Source organism: Mastacembelus armatus, chromosome 3, assembly GCF_900324485.2.
Source record: "Mastacembelus armatus chromosome 3, fMasArm1.2, whole genome shotgun sequence".
Taxonomy (NCBI): Eukaryota; Metazoa; Chordata; class Actinopteri; order Synbranchiformes; family Mastacembelidae; genus Mastacembelus; species Mastacembelus armatus.
Window position 1 is genome coordinate 10,271,576 of NC_046635.1, and position 18,288 is coordinate 10,289,863.

The window sequence follows — 18,288 nt, forward strand, 5'->3', positions numbered from 1 at the left end:
TATAATTGAAAATAAGTGCTGAAATAATATATTTAAACACAGTCTCAGCTTGTCGTGTTCAGGTATCTGCCTCAATCTCAAGGCCCCACCATAAATGAGCTCCTATGTCACTAGTTTTCTAGAAATTTAACTATTTGTTTTTGTCTGTTTTAAAGCGTCAAATGTAAAGGAACTCATGCAGAAAAATGGATCATGTGAGTTTTACCCAGTTGTATAATGCCTTAGTCTCTACGTATATTCATGTATCTGGTTGAGATGGAGCAGATATTGGTGTTGTAACTAAACACTAGTGTCATAATGGATTAATCTGACAAAAATGACCAGCACATCTTCCCAGACCCGAAGCTGAACAAATGTCCAATCAAATGTCGTGGTTTGCCTGATCAACTGTCTCCATCCATCCATCCATTATCTATACCAGCTTATTCCTTAACCAGGGTCACGTGGATCTGGTGGAACTGTCTGAATACCCAAAATATTCATCTTAACATGATGTTGGAAAAAGGAAGAAAATCCTCATTTTTAAGAATTGAGAACTGAGTTCAATATTTAGCCTTTATTTCTGATAATGGATCAAACTAGTCCCTGATTAATTTTAGCTCCTTCCTCAAATGATTGCAGCCCTCTTACATTATTATATTTATATATGAGATTATTGGGCATTTTTTAATGTTTTCCGATATTTTATATACAAAAAATAAACATTGATGGTTGCATTTACAGCAATTTACAATATTTCCACCTGTAATGAAGTGAAATAGAAGCGTAACGCAATGTAAAATGGACATGGGCCACTCAGAGTACAAGTACCTTATGTCTATAAGCTGCTTCAGAACAGTATTTTAGTAAAAGTAGTCAGGTCCTTTCCATCACTGGTTTCAGTGTTCAGCGTTGACAGCAAACGTTACGCGACGTAACGTAAAGTCCCTCTCACTTCTCCCTGGTGCGCGCACAGACTTTGCGCTTGTGTCTGCTGGGTGGACAGTGAGCTCAACGACACGCGGTGACACACAGACAGACACACAGACGGACCCGCGCTGGTGCTGCGGAGGGACAACAATGGGGTTTCCAGATGAGCTTTTGAAACCCATATGGCACGCATTTACAGCCCTGGACACGGATAATCGGGGAAAAGTTTCCAAATCTCAGTTGAAGGTGTGTTTCAGTTCTGTTTTTCTTTTAGTGCGGAAGGTCACACGCTGTGGAGGATACTGCAGATGCTGTTTGTTTCAGTAAAAGTTATTTTGCAGGTTCTGTTTTTACATGCTACAGGCCGGAATAACCTCCCGGGGGCCCTGGGCAATAAATTTGTGTTTTGTGCCAGTTTATTTCTTTCTGGCACCCAATCTGGAGCTGAAATGATTATCACTTAGTTGTTCCACAAAAAGGTAATAATTTAGATATAGATGTTTGAGAAATTTGTAGTAGTTTTTAACACAAAATTACAGTGTGTATATTTGGTAATGTTTTTTTAGTTTTATGTTATTATAAGCTTGATCAGTCAAAAAGCCTATTTCAATGTGCCAATGAACTGTTTTGTACTATTTTATGGTCTTTTATACACTGAACAGTTATGTGACAAGTATGTGTACATGACTTTAAAACAAATGTGGACAATATAAACTAAGATAATCAAGGCTAAATACCACATTTCGACACAAGCTGTTTTTCTAGACTATCACCTAAAGATGAGGAATGGAGGAATGACCAAAGTGGATGTTCAGCAGTGCAATATTTTTGATTAAGCCAAATAATATGATGTAATTCTGACTTCAGGTTCCTGTAACGGTTAGTAATCCAGTCTGAAATTAAATGATGATGAAGTTCAATATACTGTAGCTACACAGAGTGAGACCGTGTTTTGCTGTACAACAGTCTGGGCCTGGATTTATTTCTAACGTGTATGTGCCCAGCCTGACAAAGACACAGTTTGACTTCTAGGATCATGCTGGGTTTTTCATCTCTTATGCCTTATCTCTATTGTACAGTTAAAATAAAATGGGTGTAACCCTGAATCAGTTATTGAGAGAGAGAGTTAACAGTTTTAGTTAACACAGAATTTCTGGAGTGAAAGTTCATTTTCAAGAACTTAAGTAATGCTTGACCAGTAATGCTTATAAATGTCAGCAGAAGGTTTTTGCCTATGTGGTTGCAAAATCTGAAAACTGCAAGACTGATCTCGACCTTCAACCATTAACTTATCCTCACATACTGTCATTTTGTCTTGTAATATGTCTTGTGTTAATACATGTTCCTGCAATATTCATGTCTTATGGTGGAATCTGTTTTGATTCTTGTGGTTCTTTAGGTGCTGTCTTACAACCTGTGCACAGTGATGAAGATCCCTCATGACCCCGTTGCCCTTGAAGAACATTTTAAAGATGATGATAAAGGGCCACTGTCCAACCAGGGCTACATGCCATACCTCAGCAGGTTTATTCTTGACAAGGTGGGCACAAATATAGTGAAAATGTTGTGGGAAAATGGGAGAACCTTATTTCACCAGCCAACACGTTGTCATTTTTATAATGATTGCTAGGGTGTGCCAAAATGACGTCTGAGTTTGACTGCTGATAACAAATCTGCATTTTTTTCATAACTTTTATCCTGGCACGGCTACCAGTGATCTAATCACACTTAAAGGTTAAAGACAGACATTGGCCTCCACAGCACTCTGCAATGGAGTGAATGTGAAACTGTATAAAAAAGTACTGGACAAGAAATGTAATAATTGTGAGAGAGATGAAAAACCCTGCAAAGATTGTGGGCCTTGCAACCCCAAACCACCCAAGCTTGGTGAAGACAAGGGAAATGAAATGCTCAGATGAAGATCACTGTTGAAATGTAGCCTGACAACCAAGAAATGTGAGTGAACTGAGCCTTGAAATGCAGAACTTAAATGCTGTTGGAGTAGACTAAGATTATATGAAATTACAGTTAATGTTGCCCAGTTTTGGGGTCTGTACGCAGAAGGAAGTAAATAGTATAAAGGTTTGACAAGCAGTGTTGCTTTACATGGTTACTGGTGTTGACTGTGTTAACATCAAGTTTAAATGGAAGGGTTTTAAAAATACACCTGGTCTTATTGTTGTCTGCATGGAGAAAATGCAGTGACATCACAGGTATGCCATTTTATCATGCTGCCCACTTTGAAGGCCACTTATCCTGCAGTGTATCTTGTTTTGACATATATTTCACCCAAATTTGCTTTCTTGTAAAAACCCAACATATAATTAACAGGTCCAGAGGCTGTAATAATACTTGAACATAGATTTATTAAAGATGGGCAAGCATCTCTTCCAAATCTACAGCTCAGTTTGGTCCATTACCAACTTGATCTTTACATGGTACTGTTCCATTATAACCTATTGATACAGATCACAGTCAAATGCTTATTTTGATCCATGGTTTTCCAGGCCTCTCTACATCTACCCTATAACCACGTCTTCTAAAACTTATCCATGCACAGTACAAAGGTACAAAGATATTGCCTTATCAGCCATCATGACTAAGTGTATTCATTTATATACCAGCACAAAATAATAACAAATCACATCATACACTTAGCATAATCTAGCTATAATCCACTATCCAAATGACCTGAGGCTGTTGTAAAAACTTAAATGTTATGGCATAATTTAATAACAAAATGAACACTGTACAAAATACAAATATGTGCTTTAGTGGCTCTTACAACATGCATTGTGTTTTCAGAGGTAAAATACCAGTTTCACTAACCTTACAGTAGTTTTTAGACAGGGTTTAGGCTTTAGCTTGGGTGTCAAACACTTTTTCACAGTAATAAATGACTCAAAACAAGGAGAACTGGTCACTATTTTATATGGTCAGGCCTATGACTACTCTAGTTATTGCAGAAATATAGATTAAAAAGAAAAACTAATTTCAGTTAGCCCCACAATTGTTGTGCTCTAATTTCAAAGCTATAGATTAGCACACTCTACTGTAGAAATGTTTAATAAGGTTTCAAAAAAGTAACATTCATGACATGTACATGTCAGTATGTTTTCCTGCCCGTCTCACTCTGTTGACATTGTATTAATGCAGTATAGGTAACTGTCCCAAATCTCAATTTTCTGCCCAGCATTGAGTGAACTGTTATATGTCTGTTGTATAAAGGGTGTAGTGAATTTGTGGGTGATTTCTGTGAATTGCAAAGCACTGCATTGTGGGGATTTTTAACAGAAAGTTCTGTCCATGCTAAAACCTGAAAACAGAAGGCAGTTAGACAAATGACAGAAATAGTAAAAATCCATGAACGCACACTTGTTCCCTGTTTTAGAGTGTATGACACAGACTGAGATGAATAATCATAATCTGTAGGAGAGGAAATGGTAAAACCCACTTCTCTGTTGTAACCAGAGTAACAATTTTTGTCTATTATTGGTTTATTGCTGTCTTTATACATTTTTCTGCACTCTTAGCAAAAGAGGGACAGTCATGGCCTAATGGATAGGGAGTTGGACTTGCAACCCAAAAAAGTCAGTCAACAGCCAGCACCCTGTCCACCCTGACTGAGGTGAGACCCTTGAGCAAGGCCCCAGACCCCCAGCTGCTCCCCGGGTGCTGCAGCACTGGCCGCCCACCACCCCGGGTGTGTGTGCATGTTGTGTTTGTGTGTTCAGTACTGTGTGTGTGCACTTTGGGTGGTAATAGAATTTCCCCATTGTAAGGGGGTTAAGTTAAATTCTCATCTCTGATAGAGTTTTTGCCCTCTAGCTTAGTGAAGCCAGTGAAACACATTGTAAACACATCTGTAGAAATCCTATAAAACTAACTCTGATGTCAGTCAGTAAACTGGCTGAGTTTCACTCTTTCAGTAGCTGCCTTTCTCTCAAAGGCTCTGACTTGAATAAAAATGAGACATTTAAATACATCGGGATTGCACCTCACACTCCGCTGAGTCACGGTTTGGAAGCAAACGAATAGCAGTCTGCAGTTCTGTAAACACACGGCCCTGGCTGGGGCTGACCAGTTTGACTTTGACTGAATAATGCTTTTTTATTTACAGGTACAGGACGATTTTGATGTAGTAGAGTTCAACAAGATGTGTTGGACCCTGTGTTACAAGAAAAATATCTGCACTAGAAATCTACTCATCTCAGATGAGACTGCTTTCAAAGTCTGGTGCATTTTCAACTTTCTGTCAGAAGACCAATACCCACTAGTTATTGTCGCTGAAGAGGTGAGGAACATTCTTGCAGCTGTTTTCTATAACCAATCTTAACAAGGAAGCACCTTCATAATTTTTAAAAGAATTTAAGTTAAGCTTTTTCTGTACCTATGTCTTTCTCATTAGATTGAATACTTTCTATGTAAGCTGAGTGAGGCCATGGGGTGTGGATGGAGTGAGGAGAATTTTCAAGGTTACAATCTGCAGCAGAACACAAAGAAGAACTGCCTGACTGCCTGGGAGCTGATCGAACTGGTCGGGATGGGTTACTTCAGACAGAGCATGAACCGCCAGATTCTGTCCATGGGCATCAACGAGGTCTACCAGGAACTCATTCTGGATGTGCTCAAACAAGTAAGACAGGACCTTGTGTGATCTTGCGTGCATTTCCAATTTCCATCAGTTGGCCCTGTCCACACTTTTAGAGTTTTAGATTGATTTACTCAGCTGTTGTATGTACTGTGCATGCTGTCCTAGCTCAAGCCTACAAATAACTACGTCTTGATTTTCAATAGAAAATGTACAATCAGTGTGCTCTCAAAAAGACAAGAAGCAAAAAAAGATATCTATAAAAAATATATGCAAGCAAATAATGTTAAAATTCACATTAGTTATGTAGTGTGTACATTCTTTTTATCTCATTATTATGGCAGCATTATAATAGTATGGTATCTTTGGTTTGACATGAAATTCAAACGTTGAAATTACTCACCTCTAATGCTTGAAGATATATCTGAGGCGTATTATGTACATACAGAATATATTTAGTGTGTTTTTTTACGAGTTCATTATTTGCCTAATACAGTTTCCTAAGATGTTTTTTTTAACTATATCACAGTGATTAGGGCAGATATATTAGGTGAGTCAGTCTCAGTTTTGCTTCTCTACACTGTGGTTTGAAGGGATACATGATGAAAAAAGGCCACAAAAGGAAGAACTGGACCGAGCGCTGGTTTGTCCTTCGACCCAAATCACTGTCATACTACATCGGTGAGGATCTGGTGGAGAACAAAGGAGACATCACTCTGGACCAAAATTGCTGTGTGGAGGTAAACCATCCAGCTATGTAGTGTTGATTATTTTAAGTGTTATTTTGCCAGCAATATTCAATAGTAGAGTTTAGAGACATATGGTCCACATAAATTAGAGAGTAGTATCTGATTTTATTTTTGTACGTTTATTTTGGTGTGACTGAGTGTGCCATGAAACTTTTCTCGCCTCCAGTCTCTGCCAGACAGAGATGGGAAGAAATGCCTGTTTATTATCAAGTGCACTGATAAAAGCTTTGAGATCAGTGCATCAGACAAAAAGAAGAAGCATGAATGGATTCAAGGTATTCATTAATCATTTTAAAAATGCATCACAAAGAATTTCATTTGTTTCTTTTTTTTAACAGCGTTGACATGTCATACTTACTGCCTCAGTAGTCTATAATCAGACTTGTGTGGAGGTAATCAGTGTCCCCTCTCTCATTCTGTCCCTCGGAAGCTATTCAAACGTGCATCCAGATGCTGAGGTTGGGGCTGTCGTCTCCTCACCGTGAGTCCCGGAGGAGGCGCAGAGAGCTCCGGCAGAGGCAGCAGTCTGGGGAGGTGGACCTGGTGGAGAGGATGAAGCAGCTCCAGACGGCCAACGAAAGCAAACAGAGACAACTGGAAATAATGAGGGAGGTACTGTACGACGTTCCTACAACTTAAAATCTGTTTACAACCCAACAACTACAAATGTCACATATAAGAGTCCTTGTCAAGTCCCAGTCAATCTGTCTGTCTGATTGATTTTTTCAGTTCCATTTTCCATTTTATTTTATTCTTCTCTATTAAAACAGAAGCCCTATTTAAAATTCATTCATTCATTCAATATCTATACCCACTTATTCCTAATTAGGGGCATAGGGATCTGTTGGAGCCTATCACAGCTCTCTACTCCCTGGAGACGTCACCAGTCCATCACACAGCCCTGTTTAAAATTATCAATAAAATGATCCAACCACTGTAGTTTATTATGTGAAGTGTCATGCTGGCACCTTTAACAGAGCTAAATATCAATGTTTTGTTGCAGGTCCAAATATGGACCGTTTGGATGTGAACAAACTGTCCACTACAAGGGACACAAGTCAGTGGGCTGGGTCTCAGGAGGCTATTGTCACATATTTGGTTTAAAATAACTTAATCCCCTTGATGATATAAAAATTACACATGATGCAGCAGAACATTCATCTGAAAAGGGAAATGAAACCTATCATGCAAATGACAGTGCATACTGGTCAGAAACACCTGCATCTAGTGAAGAGCTGGGTGTGTGAGCTCACTTGTTTCAGGACTGCAGTAGATTAGTGACAGCTTTTCACTTCTCCTTTTAGTCTCTCAGGTGGCCTTATCTCAACTTTATAAGCCCAACTGCTAATTATGTGGAAACTCACGTTAGACGTTTGAATACTGTCTTTTCAAAATACAGCTTGGAATTAAGAGGTGAAATATTCTTTGAAAATACGACAAAGAAAAAAATATCTTGACTCGACTACTTTACTTTACTGTCTATACAGAGGTTCTGGACAGAAATTCATATTTATAACACACAATAAACAGTAGACATACACTTACACATCTCTAAAACAAATGAAACACACATTACCCTATTAAAAACATGTGAAACAAGGCACGATATGTGTATGTAAATGCCTATACACACACGCTAGCCCACAAAATATACTTCAAAGAATTTGGTTTAAAACAGTCACCACCAATGGGATAAATGACCTTTTATATATGTTCTTTTTAGCCACTGGTGTACAGAGCCTACGCCCCCGAAGGGAAGGCCTCATAGCAGGGATGGAGTAAACGAGTGTGGTCAGAGTACACTACAATTGCCTTTCTCTCCAAAAATTGTGAAAACGGCTCTTGCATTGTACTCTGTCTTTGGCCGATGATTTTATTTGCTTCACTAATTACTTGTGTTAGTTTATTTTTCTGTTTCAATGTTGAACTACCATACTACGAAACAATATTGTTTGTTAAAATACTTTCAATCGTCAATCTATAAGCAATAGTCAAAACTCTCCCATTGACACTGAGGTTGCTTAACTTCCTGAGCAGACCTAATCGCTGTCTTGCTTTCTGTCATCAGTAATTGTGCCTACATATTTACATCTGGATACTTGTTCAACCTTTTTACCTTTTATAGTGACTTGTCAGTCAGAGAGGCATCCACAGTGCTCCGCTTAGGCAAATATAAACAAATTGTATTGGGTCCACAAAACCGCTGGGACACAACCACCATCTAGAAGGACCTAGAACAGCCTAACACATAAATGCCCAAGTTGTTCTGCACACTCCTTTGGAACAAAGCCCTTAAGGCCATCTGGACCGGTGGTCTTATTTGGCTTAATTCTGCAGAACACCTTACTAACCTCCCCTACCTCTATTCTCATAGTTTTAAACATTACCTGACATTGACATTACCTGTTTTAAACCTCTCCCCGAGTTTCCTTTGAACCAGTCTCTGCACAAAAATGAATGTAACTGGTAATTGTGTCATTCAACAGCTCAAAATCTTTACAGGAATTAAAATCATTAAAAAAACAAATCCCAATCAGTGCTCTCAAAACATTCTTCAAGGTTTTCCACTGGGTCCTTAGTCCATGACTGAACCTGTTGGACGACAGGCTTAGTCATTTTTAAAATCTGTTTTTAACAACTGTTTCCCCTTGTAACCTGATGTGGCTCAAACAAAGAGATAATGCCTTTTCCTCGTTTGGCTTCTTAGAAAATGGAAGAAGCTGCAGCTAAAGCGGCACTGGAGGGGCAGAGAAGGGAGAAGACCCAGTTAGACCTACAGGATCGCTACAGACTGGACCTGGAGAGAGAGAAAATGGTAACGACCGTGCCTGGGTCTGCCTCCCGCAGCTCTGTTCTGATGTGGGCTGATAGGTGACACACTGCATATGTGGTGACACAGATTTGTCAAAGGTTAAGAATGACAACTTCTGAGTGCAGTCAACTAAGACTGCCTTATTTTTTTTTTTTAATTTTCTGACGGCACCATCACCTGTGGTTTGTGGCTCTGTCCTTCCAGGAAACAAGCTAAAACTAGTTTCAGTCACATATCTTGTGACTGTTGAGTCACTGTCTAAGTGTCAGATGCACTGACACCATGTTTGTCAAGCTTAAGACCTAGAAAATAGAAGAAGATTTCAAAACCAAAGTACAGGGTCTGTGTGTCATCCCCCAGAAGATTTTTTAGCTTCAGATACATTGTTTCTTGCATTCAGGGGACTTTATAAGAATAACGTAATAAATACACTTCATACAAAGCAATTGTATGTATGTATGTAAAATACTTTTAATTCTTAGTGAATATAGAGAAAACAAAAGAAATTGCCTCTTTTAGAATAACCTCTGGTATAAAAATAAAAATATATCAGTTTTCATTTGTTCAGAAGTGTCGGTTTTACGTCATGGGGTCCACGTATACCCAGATCAATCTTAGGTAGACCAGTAAAGCTATTGCAAAATAGCCCAATATGAAAAACAATGAACAAATAAATAAAGCGGTAAAAGAACATTCTGAGAAAACAATTCATCAGCCATCCTTTTATTAAGCAGATGATGAACAGCCTGAGAGACCTTAGAAATGTAAGTGCAGTTCCAACTACGTCAGTCTAATGAGCTAATGTTAAAGAAGCTTAAGTTGTCTGAGAAACCGGAACGCTTCTTTCCATGACTTCTGAAAATTTAAGTATTTCCTTCTTTTGCTTTTCATTTCTTAGCTTAGCATTTCTTAGAAATTTTTGCCATAAATCAGCAGTAATGCAGGAGAATTTTGCCCATGGGGAAAAAATAGGGAGAGGAAAATGGGAAAGAGTGGTCTCCCCAGAAAAGCAGAAGAGTTGCCAAGTATTACTGACACTTATTAATCATCGTTGAATACACTGAAAAATGCCTTTGTGAGATATAATTAACTTATTTGATTGCTTAAGCAAGATTGCATCATCGCAGCATCATGTAAGAGGATGTTGTGTGTAAAAATTCAACTCTGCAATATGTGTGTGTTTGTCTTGACTTTCTCAGGCACGTCAGCAAATGGAGGAGGAGGTGGCTCAGAAGTCAAATGAACTGGAGCAGTACCTGCAGCGCGTCCGGGAGCTGGAGGAGATGTACCATCAGCTGGAGGAGGCCTTAGACGACGAGAGGCAAGCCAAGCAGGATGAGGAGACAATGCGAAAACTGCAGGCCAGGTGAATCACACCTATAAACATACACACACACATTCTCACTGGACAGCATGGTGATAAATGCAGGGACTAATTTGTGTAATACAAACAGATAATACAAAGCATTTCAATAGACCTCCCATCTTTGCTGACGACCTTTTGACACCGTCAGTGAGCAGAGAACTAGTTTACTGGGAGCAATTCAACAACGGTGAAAACAGTCGCCAAGTCCTACAGACTTTTTAAATACGTTGAGATTTATTTGACATTGTTGAAAACATCCTGAATGCATTCATTTTCCACCACTTATCCGGGTGGCAGCATGTTCAGTGAGGCAGTCCAGACGTCCACTCTCCCCAGCAACAATGTCCAGCTCTTCCTGGGGGGATCCCACATTATTTCCAGGACAGATAAGATATATATTCTCTCTAGCAGCTTCTGGGTCTGCCCTGGGACCCCACCTCCCACACCCACCCCCACACCCCTGCACTGGATGTGCACGGAAAACCTCCAGTGGAAGTTGTTCAGGAGCCATACTTTGAACCACCTCAGCTCCTTTTGATGCAAAGAAGCAGCAGTTCTGTGCTCCCTTCTGATGTCAGACCTTCATAGACAACCTAAAGGTGAACCTAGGTCGAGGCAGCCACTCATTCTCCTTCTGGCAGAGAACCATGGCCTCAGCCTTAGAGATGAAGATTGTTGTCCCAGCCACTTCACACTAAGCTTGAAACTCCCCCAATGCCTGTTGAAGGTCACGGTTTGATGAGGTCAACTGGACTAAAAAGCAGAGATGCAGTTCTGAGGCCCCCCACAACTGAATGCCTTCTTTGCCCAGCTGCACTTTGAGAACCTCATGAAAATCATGAAGAGGCCATCTAGTAGCTTCTCAACTACCTCAGCAACCTCCTCAAAGGCTTTGGGTGAGACCCTCCACAAGACTTCAGAACCTGCATCCTCACTGGATGTGTTATATTCAGGAATTTCTGAAGTGCTCCTTCCACTGCCTGATGACAGCACCAGTTCAGATCAGCCTTTCTCTCCCCCTGCTGAATATAGCCTAGGTCAAGTCCTGCTTTCCTTTCCTGAACTGTCTAATGGTTTGCCAGAATTCCCTTGAGGCTTAGCCAGTCCAAACTCCTCCCAAACCCAGGTTTTTGCATCAGTGACTACTGCAGCCATTTCGGCCTGCCAGCAGGGGACCTTCAGAATAACCATGTCCAGAAAGCCTCCTTCAGCCTGACGGCCTACTTTGCCACTGGCGCCTCCAGCGTGTTCCAGGATTGCCATCCAGACAGACCATTGGTGCCTGTCAAGGTGTTTTTCTTTATCAGGTCTGTCTGGAAGTCTTCCCCGTAGTCTGAGCCAACTCACCACCAGGTGATGATCAGTTAATTAGACTGACAGTCTTTTCAGGGTATATCCCACCTCTCACTCAATGTCAGCCGGGATCATTCTCTTCATTCTCTTTATTAAAACAAATGACCCTTTTTACATTGTCATTTGATAAATTATGGTAAAATACTGGATAAAGCCATTTAAAAATACGAAGCTCAAAAATTATTGGTTCTATAACATTAACTATTATATAGTTTTCGATTTGCCTTTGTTTTAGACAGCTACATTGATTATTGTGCATTCTTATGAACAGCTGAAGTGATTTTTTTCCCCCCAACTTTGCAGCTTTACATTCTGGCTTTTTCTCATTGGTAACAAAATGACTGAAATAATTTTTAAGCATCTTTGCTGCATGATCCCTTTCAGGCTGCTGGAGGAGGAGGCGTCAAAGAGAGCGGAGCTGGAGCAGATCCACTTCCAGCAGCAGAGGGCGCTGTCTGAGACTGAGACTAGGAATCAGGAGCTGGTGGCTGAGAGGCTGGACAAGGAGAGAGACCTGCAGGCAGCCATGCTGCAGCTGGAAAGACTGGAGAGGGAGCGGCAGGGAGCGATGGTGCAGTATGAGGTCAGGTCATGTGAATGTAAAAGAAATTCACAGAAAAAGTTGTTTGGCTACAGGTAGTGGTCATGTATGTAGCTGGATATAACTACCCACATTTCTGACATTTTTTTTCCTTTCCGCTTATTTAAGTTTGTTGAAAACAAACAAAAAAAGTTACAAGAAAATGGTTACTGTCAGTACATGATCCTATTCCTGGTCCAGGTTTCATGGGCTCAGTGTACATTTCTTACCTGTTGTGTTTACTAAAGTTTACTAAAAATCTAAACCAGAACAGCTCAGATCCACCTTTAGGTCCAGCTTAGGGGGCCTGTGAGTTGATGATTTGTAAACTTAGTCCTTTTAAGGGTGTTCCCTGTGTAGAAGACAAGAACTTTCTCATCAACTGAGTGTTTCACATTAACAGCCACTCCCACGAGTGGATGAAGTGTTTCAGCTCTGAAAACCACTTCATCCACCAGTGTGTTCTCTGCTGACTACATCTTTCTCATAAATAGGAGGTGTCAAGGAAGCTTGAACGAGCAGCTAAGAAGACAAAGACTTGGAAAGACAAGGTGGCCAAACATGAGGGGCTTGTGGGTCTCATCCAGCCAGGTAGGGGATTAATGGTCACTCACCTGTGTTTTTTAGTTAATTTGTACACAGGGCCTTAAAAGGTTACATTTCATGTACAAAAACTGTTTCCTGTATCCTCTGTGGCTGAAGGCTGTCAGGACATGCATACTTCTGAAGTACAAGTTTGATGGTTGTGGATTGTGCTGCTGATAGTTATTTACTGTGTAATCATTTAAAAGTAATAATGGCATCCGTGTCTGGTTCTGCAGTGCGAGGATTTTTTCTTTTACATTGTTTTATACAATACTGGGGTGAATATCCCTGGGTTTTTGCCTGCTGACTGGACATAAGACATCTAAAGACGTTATCCTGGGACTCAGTTGTCAGTTGTCTAAATATTTCTTAATAATAATATGTTGCAGCCCTAACTGTAGGGAATTACAAACAAAAAATTAATTCATAAAAATTCCAGACTAGTCTTGTTTTAATATTCTGGACACTAGGAAACTGGTATTAAATTACATACTATGTGGTATTAAAGTGCTACATTTAACAAGAAAGAAACTTGTTTACACTGAGTTCATGTTTATCTTTTAACGTGGTCTTTTAGGTCACAAAACACCTCAGAAGATCACGAACTGGGGTCCAGCATCGTTCACTGATGCTGAGCTGGAGATAAGGAAGAAAGCATGGCAGGAAAGAAAGAACCAGGGGGCTCAGGCTCAGTGAACAATCACCCTGACAGGTGAACGTACACCGACTGCAATTAACTGTGGAGCCCAGAGTGTCACACTCCAGGTTTAAAAAAGTGCGATACCAAGAACTTACTGAGTCATGTGATAGCTAAAAAAAGTAGTTTTCCTCATTGAATTTGTTTGCTTTTAAATGTTGAGTTAATTACATTTCTTTACTTTCTTCTGTAATAACAACAAATTTACACTCATAAAATTACTTTAAGTCACAATCCACTTGCCAGCTTTTTTCTGGAGCTTGTCACCCTCCTTATCAGCACATGTGGTGTACTCAGTTGTCATGTGGGTGGTGACAATGGGTCATAACCTTGAGATGTAGATGAAAACCCCAGCAAAAACACTAGTAAGTGGACCTTGACTTAAGGTAACTTTGTGAGATTTTCATATACTTATACAATCGAATAGGTCAGTTGAATTTCTTCTTTTGCATTTTACCTTGTCCTTTCTCATTTCTGGTGTTGTGTTTGATTAGACTTCTTTGAAGTTTTTTTTTTTTTTAATGCTTTTGTATTTTAACAGTTTCTCATTTTGAGCACACACCCAGTGCAGACCAGGTTGAATTTGTTTTCAGGTCCATCAAAAGCTCTATTCACCAAATGCCATCACCACCAAATTTCAGCCATCTTGTCTCCAGTGTGGAGTGGGTGTAGTACACTCAGCAGTCATGTGATTGAAATACTATTGACAAAATATCATTACAGTTTCTGACTATAAATACATTAGGTACGACATTATAGTCCTCTCTACAACAAACATACCTTCAATATCTGAGGCTCCTTAAACTCTATGCTGATGAAGGCATGGTAGCTGAAAACATTTGGGTGAATAACACACAGTGTACTGGAGAAGAGCTGCGCAATATGTTTTTAAATGTTTTTGACATAAACATCTTGTAATGTGAACAGGGAACATATGGAGCCTTTTTACGGGCATCCATAGTATAACAGTAGATATGTTTTTCACTTTAGTTCAGTGTAATTAAGATGATAGAAAAAATAAAAAAAGTATATTTTTATGAAATTGTATGGCTATTTTCTGTTTCATAGTGTGAGATGCTGTATATGTTTTACGCCTAGATGTATTTCTGAAGAATACATCAAGGTTCCTCTTTCCTTTAGTCTGGTTCTAAACCATGGTGTCTTATTAGGGCCCGAGCACCAGAGGTATGAAGCCCTATTGTCTCTCCATGGTGCCCCCTTATGTCAGTTACAGGAAACAGGAAATGTGTCATAAATTTAAAATGCATTCCTCGATAAACACCAAACTTCAGCGGTTACTGAGAATGACTATGATGATATACACATGTGCAACATGTGCAGACTGACACAGAGCCATCGTCTGGCAAGTTAGAAATGAGTCTAGAATGTGTCTAGATGTTGTGAAATCTGGCACTCTCTCATTAGCTCTGTACATCTGATAGACATCCCATGTTGATAGTGTAATATTAGATGATGACATGTCAGGGCTTGCGGCCCATCATTGCCACTTGCAGCTATATTCTATCCATCAAGTTTTATTGTGGCATTGTGTATTTGTATCTGTTACTGTTCCTAAGTGGCTATATGCATCAGCTTCACACAAAATAAGGCCAGTGCGACAGAACACAGAACATGATGAACCCACAAATACATAGTGAATACAATGAAGATTTTTCACTTAATATAATCGCATGGGAGAAAAGCCAGGAGCCACTTTAGACCAAGCCTCTAAGAGATGGCCGATGAAAAGTGAGAGTTATAATTGAGCTTTATATGAACTTATTGAAAAGCAGTGAAGGTGGGTCAGATTCTCCTAAAATCCTATAGTTTAAAATAAATCCTAGAATTACCAATTCAGATTGTATTTATTTTGTTTAAGGTTTAAAAGATCTTCTGGCTTTGCTAATTTTAATCAAATTATCAGCAAACCAATAGTCTGTCCAGCTGTTTAAGTTAATATAAGACTGCACTCTGGATGATTTTCCAGAGAAATCTATTCTGCATGCCGGGCAGACGGATGACTGAATTGTTGTATTGAACATGAACTGTTAAAATAACATTAACAAAGGGAGAAAAAAAGAATTTTCTGCGCATGTGCATTGAATATGTCACTGAAAGTTAGTGCATTTAAAATTTTAAACAGCTTGATACTGTATATTTTGAGAGTGTACTTCCAGGTCATGACGAACAGTGTCCACTAGGTGTCGCCATATAAACAGGATTTTCACCCTGTTACAAGTGAGCAGGAGTGGCTCAAAGTGTGAGAAAACACTGCATGGACACTATTTGTAGGATGTTTTAGGAGTCTCAGTGTGTCTCCATCTCTGGCCCACAATGGTAGTTTCAGCCTTTTATTTGATGCTGAGCAGCGGATGTTCCTGACAGGAGCTATGTTGTCCAGATGTTGCCTGGTCATTGTAGTTCTCACTCTTAAGGGATAGACATATAGGCATATTCTTCAAAAATTAAGTTGCCAAAACAAATGCCATGAAAAGATTAAAGCCAACAAGGTGTCAGTACATTTCTAAACACTTCCTGACTTCCCTGGTCTGACAGTGGCAATAATTCATGAAGAGTTTCAAGATAAGGAATTATCTCCCAGAGCTGGACAATAGTTGAAGTGCTGTAAGGCTCTATATACAGAGAAAATATCAGTCAAAACAATCCATTATTTGAAATAAATCAAAAAAATTAGAATATTTAGCCTTAAATAACCAACCAGATCCATTTTTGTTTCACAGAGGTTTCAGCTTCTACAGGGTGCATGGTTCAGGTTTTCACTAACAATGTGTAGCTGTTAGTTTGGGAAAGTTTTAGGTAGATTACATTTGTATTAATAAAACCTTCAGGACACACATTACATATTGGGTAAGATATACTGTACTGATGACTTTTTTATGGCTCAGAGCTTCTTTTTTTTATAGTGGAAAAGACTAAAAGCTGTAGTCACTTTCTAGATATACTGTACAGCTTCAAAAAAACAAGATAGTTGTCTACAGAAATCTTACAGATAAAAGCTCTATGTTAGCATCAGACAGCTAGCCCCCACCCTGAATGAATGAAGCTTACCATGTGAACAAAAAGCTTTGGTGATACAGAGGAAGAGTCTCAAAGAGAAGCCAACACTCGTCTAAAAAGATTCACTCTCAGGGTTACCTGGACAAGTGGCCTTAAGAAACACTGGATAAAATAACAAGAGCAGAGACTGATCTCTAAAGCTTCAAGAAAAACAAAAGAAACCATACTGTGTGAATTAATCACTCACTTACAATGAAGCTATCTCAATGTGGTAAATATGTACTGTTCCTTTTACTGTCTTATGCCTATTCAAATCAATTTTACCCACCTGCCTTTTCATAAAACCCATAATACCATAATATTTATGTTTGTCAACACTGATGTTGTTAGAAGAAGGAAGATGATAATCAGAGGCTGTTTTCTTTATAGGCATTGTTCTGCCTGGACATGACCATGTGCTTCACAAATTAAATTTCTTATAATGATATTAAAATGGCCCTGCGATGGACTGGTGACCTGTCCAGGCTGAGAAATGCCTTTTCACCCAATGAGAGCTGGGATAGGCTCCAGCAGATCCCTGTGACCCTAAACATGAATAAATGAGTATAGATAATGGATGGATGGTTAGATATTCAAATGAATGTCATTTATGTGTCACAGCGAGTTTATCCCAAAGTCCATATAGGAAAATACACAAATTTTAGAAAAAAAAAAAATCACCCAGGCCAGTACATGTGCTATCACCTCTCCTGTTGTGTACCATTGTTAATAAGAAAACAGCCATTCTCTTCACAACCTAAACTGTAGTTTGGACTAAAAATACAATCACACAATGGTGGTAACTCTAGAAGAATACCATCACAGTGTGCATTCTGTTTGATTTTCATTAAACACAGGTAGAAGACCTTTTTTAAACACCTTTACTTTACAGTGCCTTATGACCTGATACTGTCTTGTCTATTGTAGTGCACATGGAAACCACTTTCTTGGTGCATCTCCAGTTACTGTACTCATTTGTCTTACAGGTCTGTATGTGTTGTTCAGTATGACTTCATTGTTCCAGTTAACACAAAACAAGATGAATAACGCTTGATGCACGTGGCGTGCAATGGTTAGGTGTCAGTTTTGCTGCATCTCAGTGTCAAAACAAATCAGCTTGCACAACAAAGGGGCCACTGTTCTCACACGTACACCTCATCTCTGCCTTCCCCACCCTCATGTTTCATGAAAAAAGAGACGACGCTACAGGAACGCTGTCACATGGGTGAAAACCTATCAGCTGTGGGTACTTGTATGTCTCGTGTCTGCCAGCCCGCACAATGTGCGTATTTACTTTCTGATGTAGAAACTCTCAAACCACCTTAATTTCTCCTTTAAGAGAGGAGCCTGAAAGGAAGAATACAGGTCACATAAAGTTCAAAGTTGTCAGAGCAGGAGATAAGATAAGAACTTGCATTCATACACTGAGCGAACAGTCAGCACCATGCACATCTCTTTATACCGGTGGGTTACTGATAACATCAGACATAGAGACAGATTGCCCAGATTTCTGACCTAAATACTAACCAGCAATGTGGTTTACCACCAAGAAAGATCAGGAAATCAACAGAGCTTCTCGTTTTATGCCC

At 39.5% G+C, this 18,288-nt stretch overlaps 1 protein-coding gene across 1 annotated transcript; it reads left to right on the forward strand.

Moving 5' to 3' along the window:
• Positions 1 to 924: 924 nt before the first annotated feature.
• On the forward strand, positions 925 to 14,940 carry swap70a (switching B cell complex subunit SWAP70a). The gene is made up of 12 exons (XM_026319994.2): positions 925 to 1,155; positions 2,309 to 2,449; positions 5,030 to 5,203; positions 5,318 to 5,545; positions 6,094 to 6,240; positions 6,416 to 6,524; positions 6,680 to 6,861; positions 8,957 to 9,064; positions 10,261 to 10,427; positions 12,165 to 12,363; positions 12,855 to 12,951; positions 13,523 to 14,940. The coding sequence occupies exons 1-12, from the start codon at positions 1,060 to 1,062 to the stop codon at positions 13,639 to 13,641; spliced, it is 1,767 nt and encodes a 588-aa protein (XP_026175779.1). The 5' UTR covers positions 925 to 1,059; the 3' UTR covers positions 13,642 to 14,940.
• The last annotated feature ends 3,348 nt before the right edge of the window (positions 14,941 to 18,288 follow it).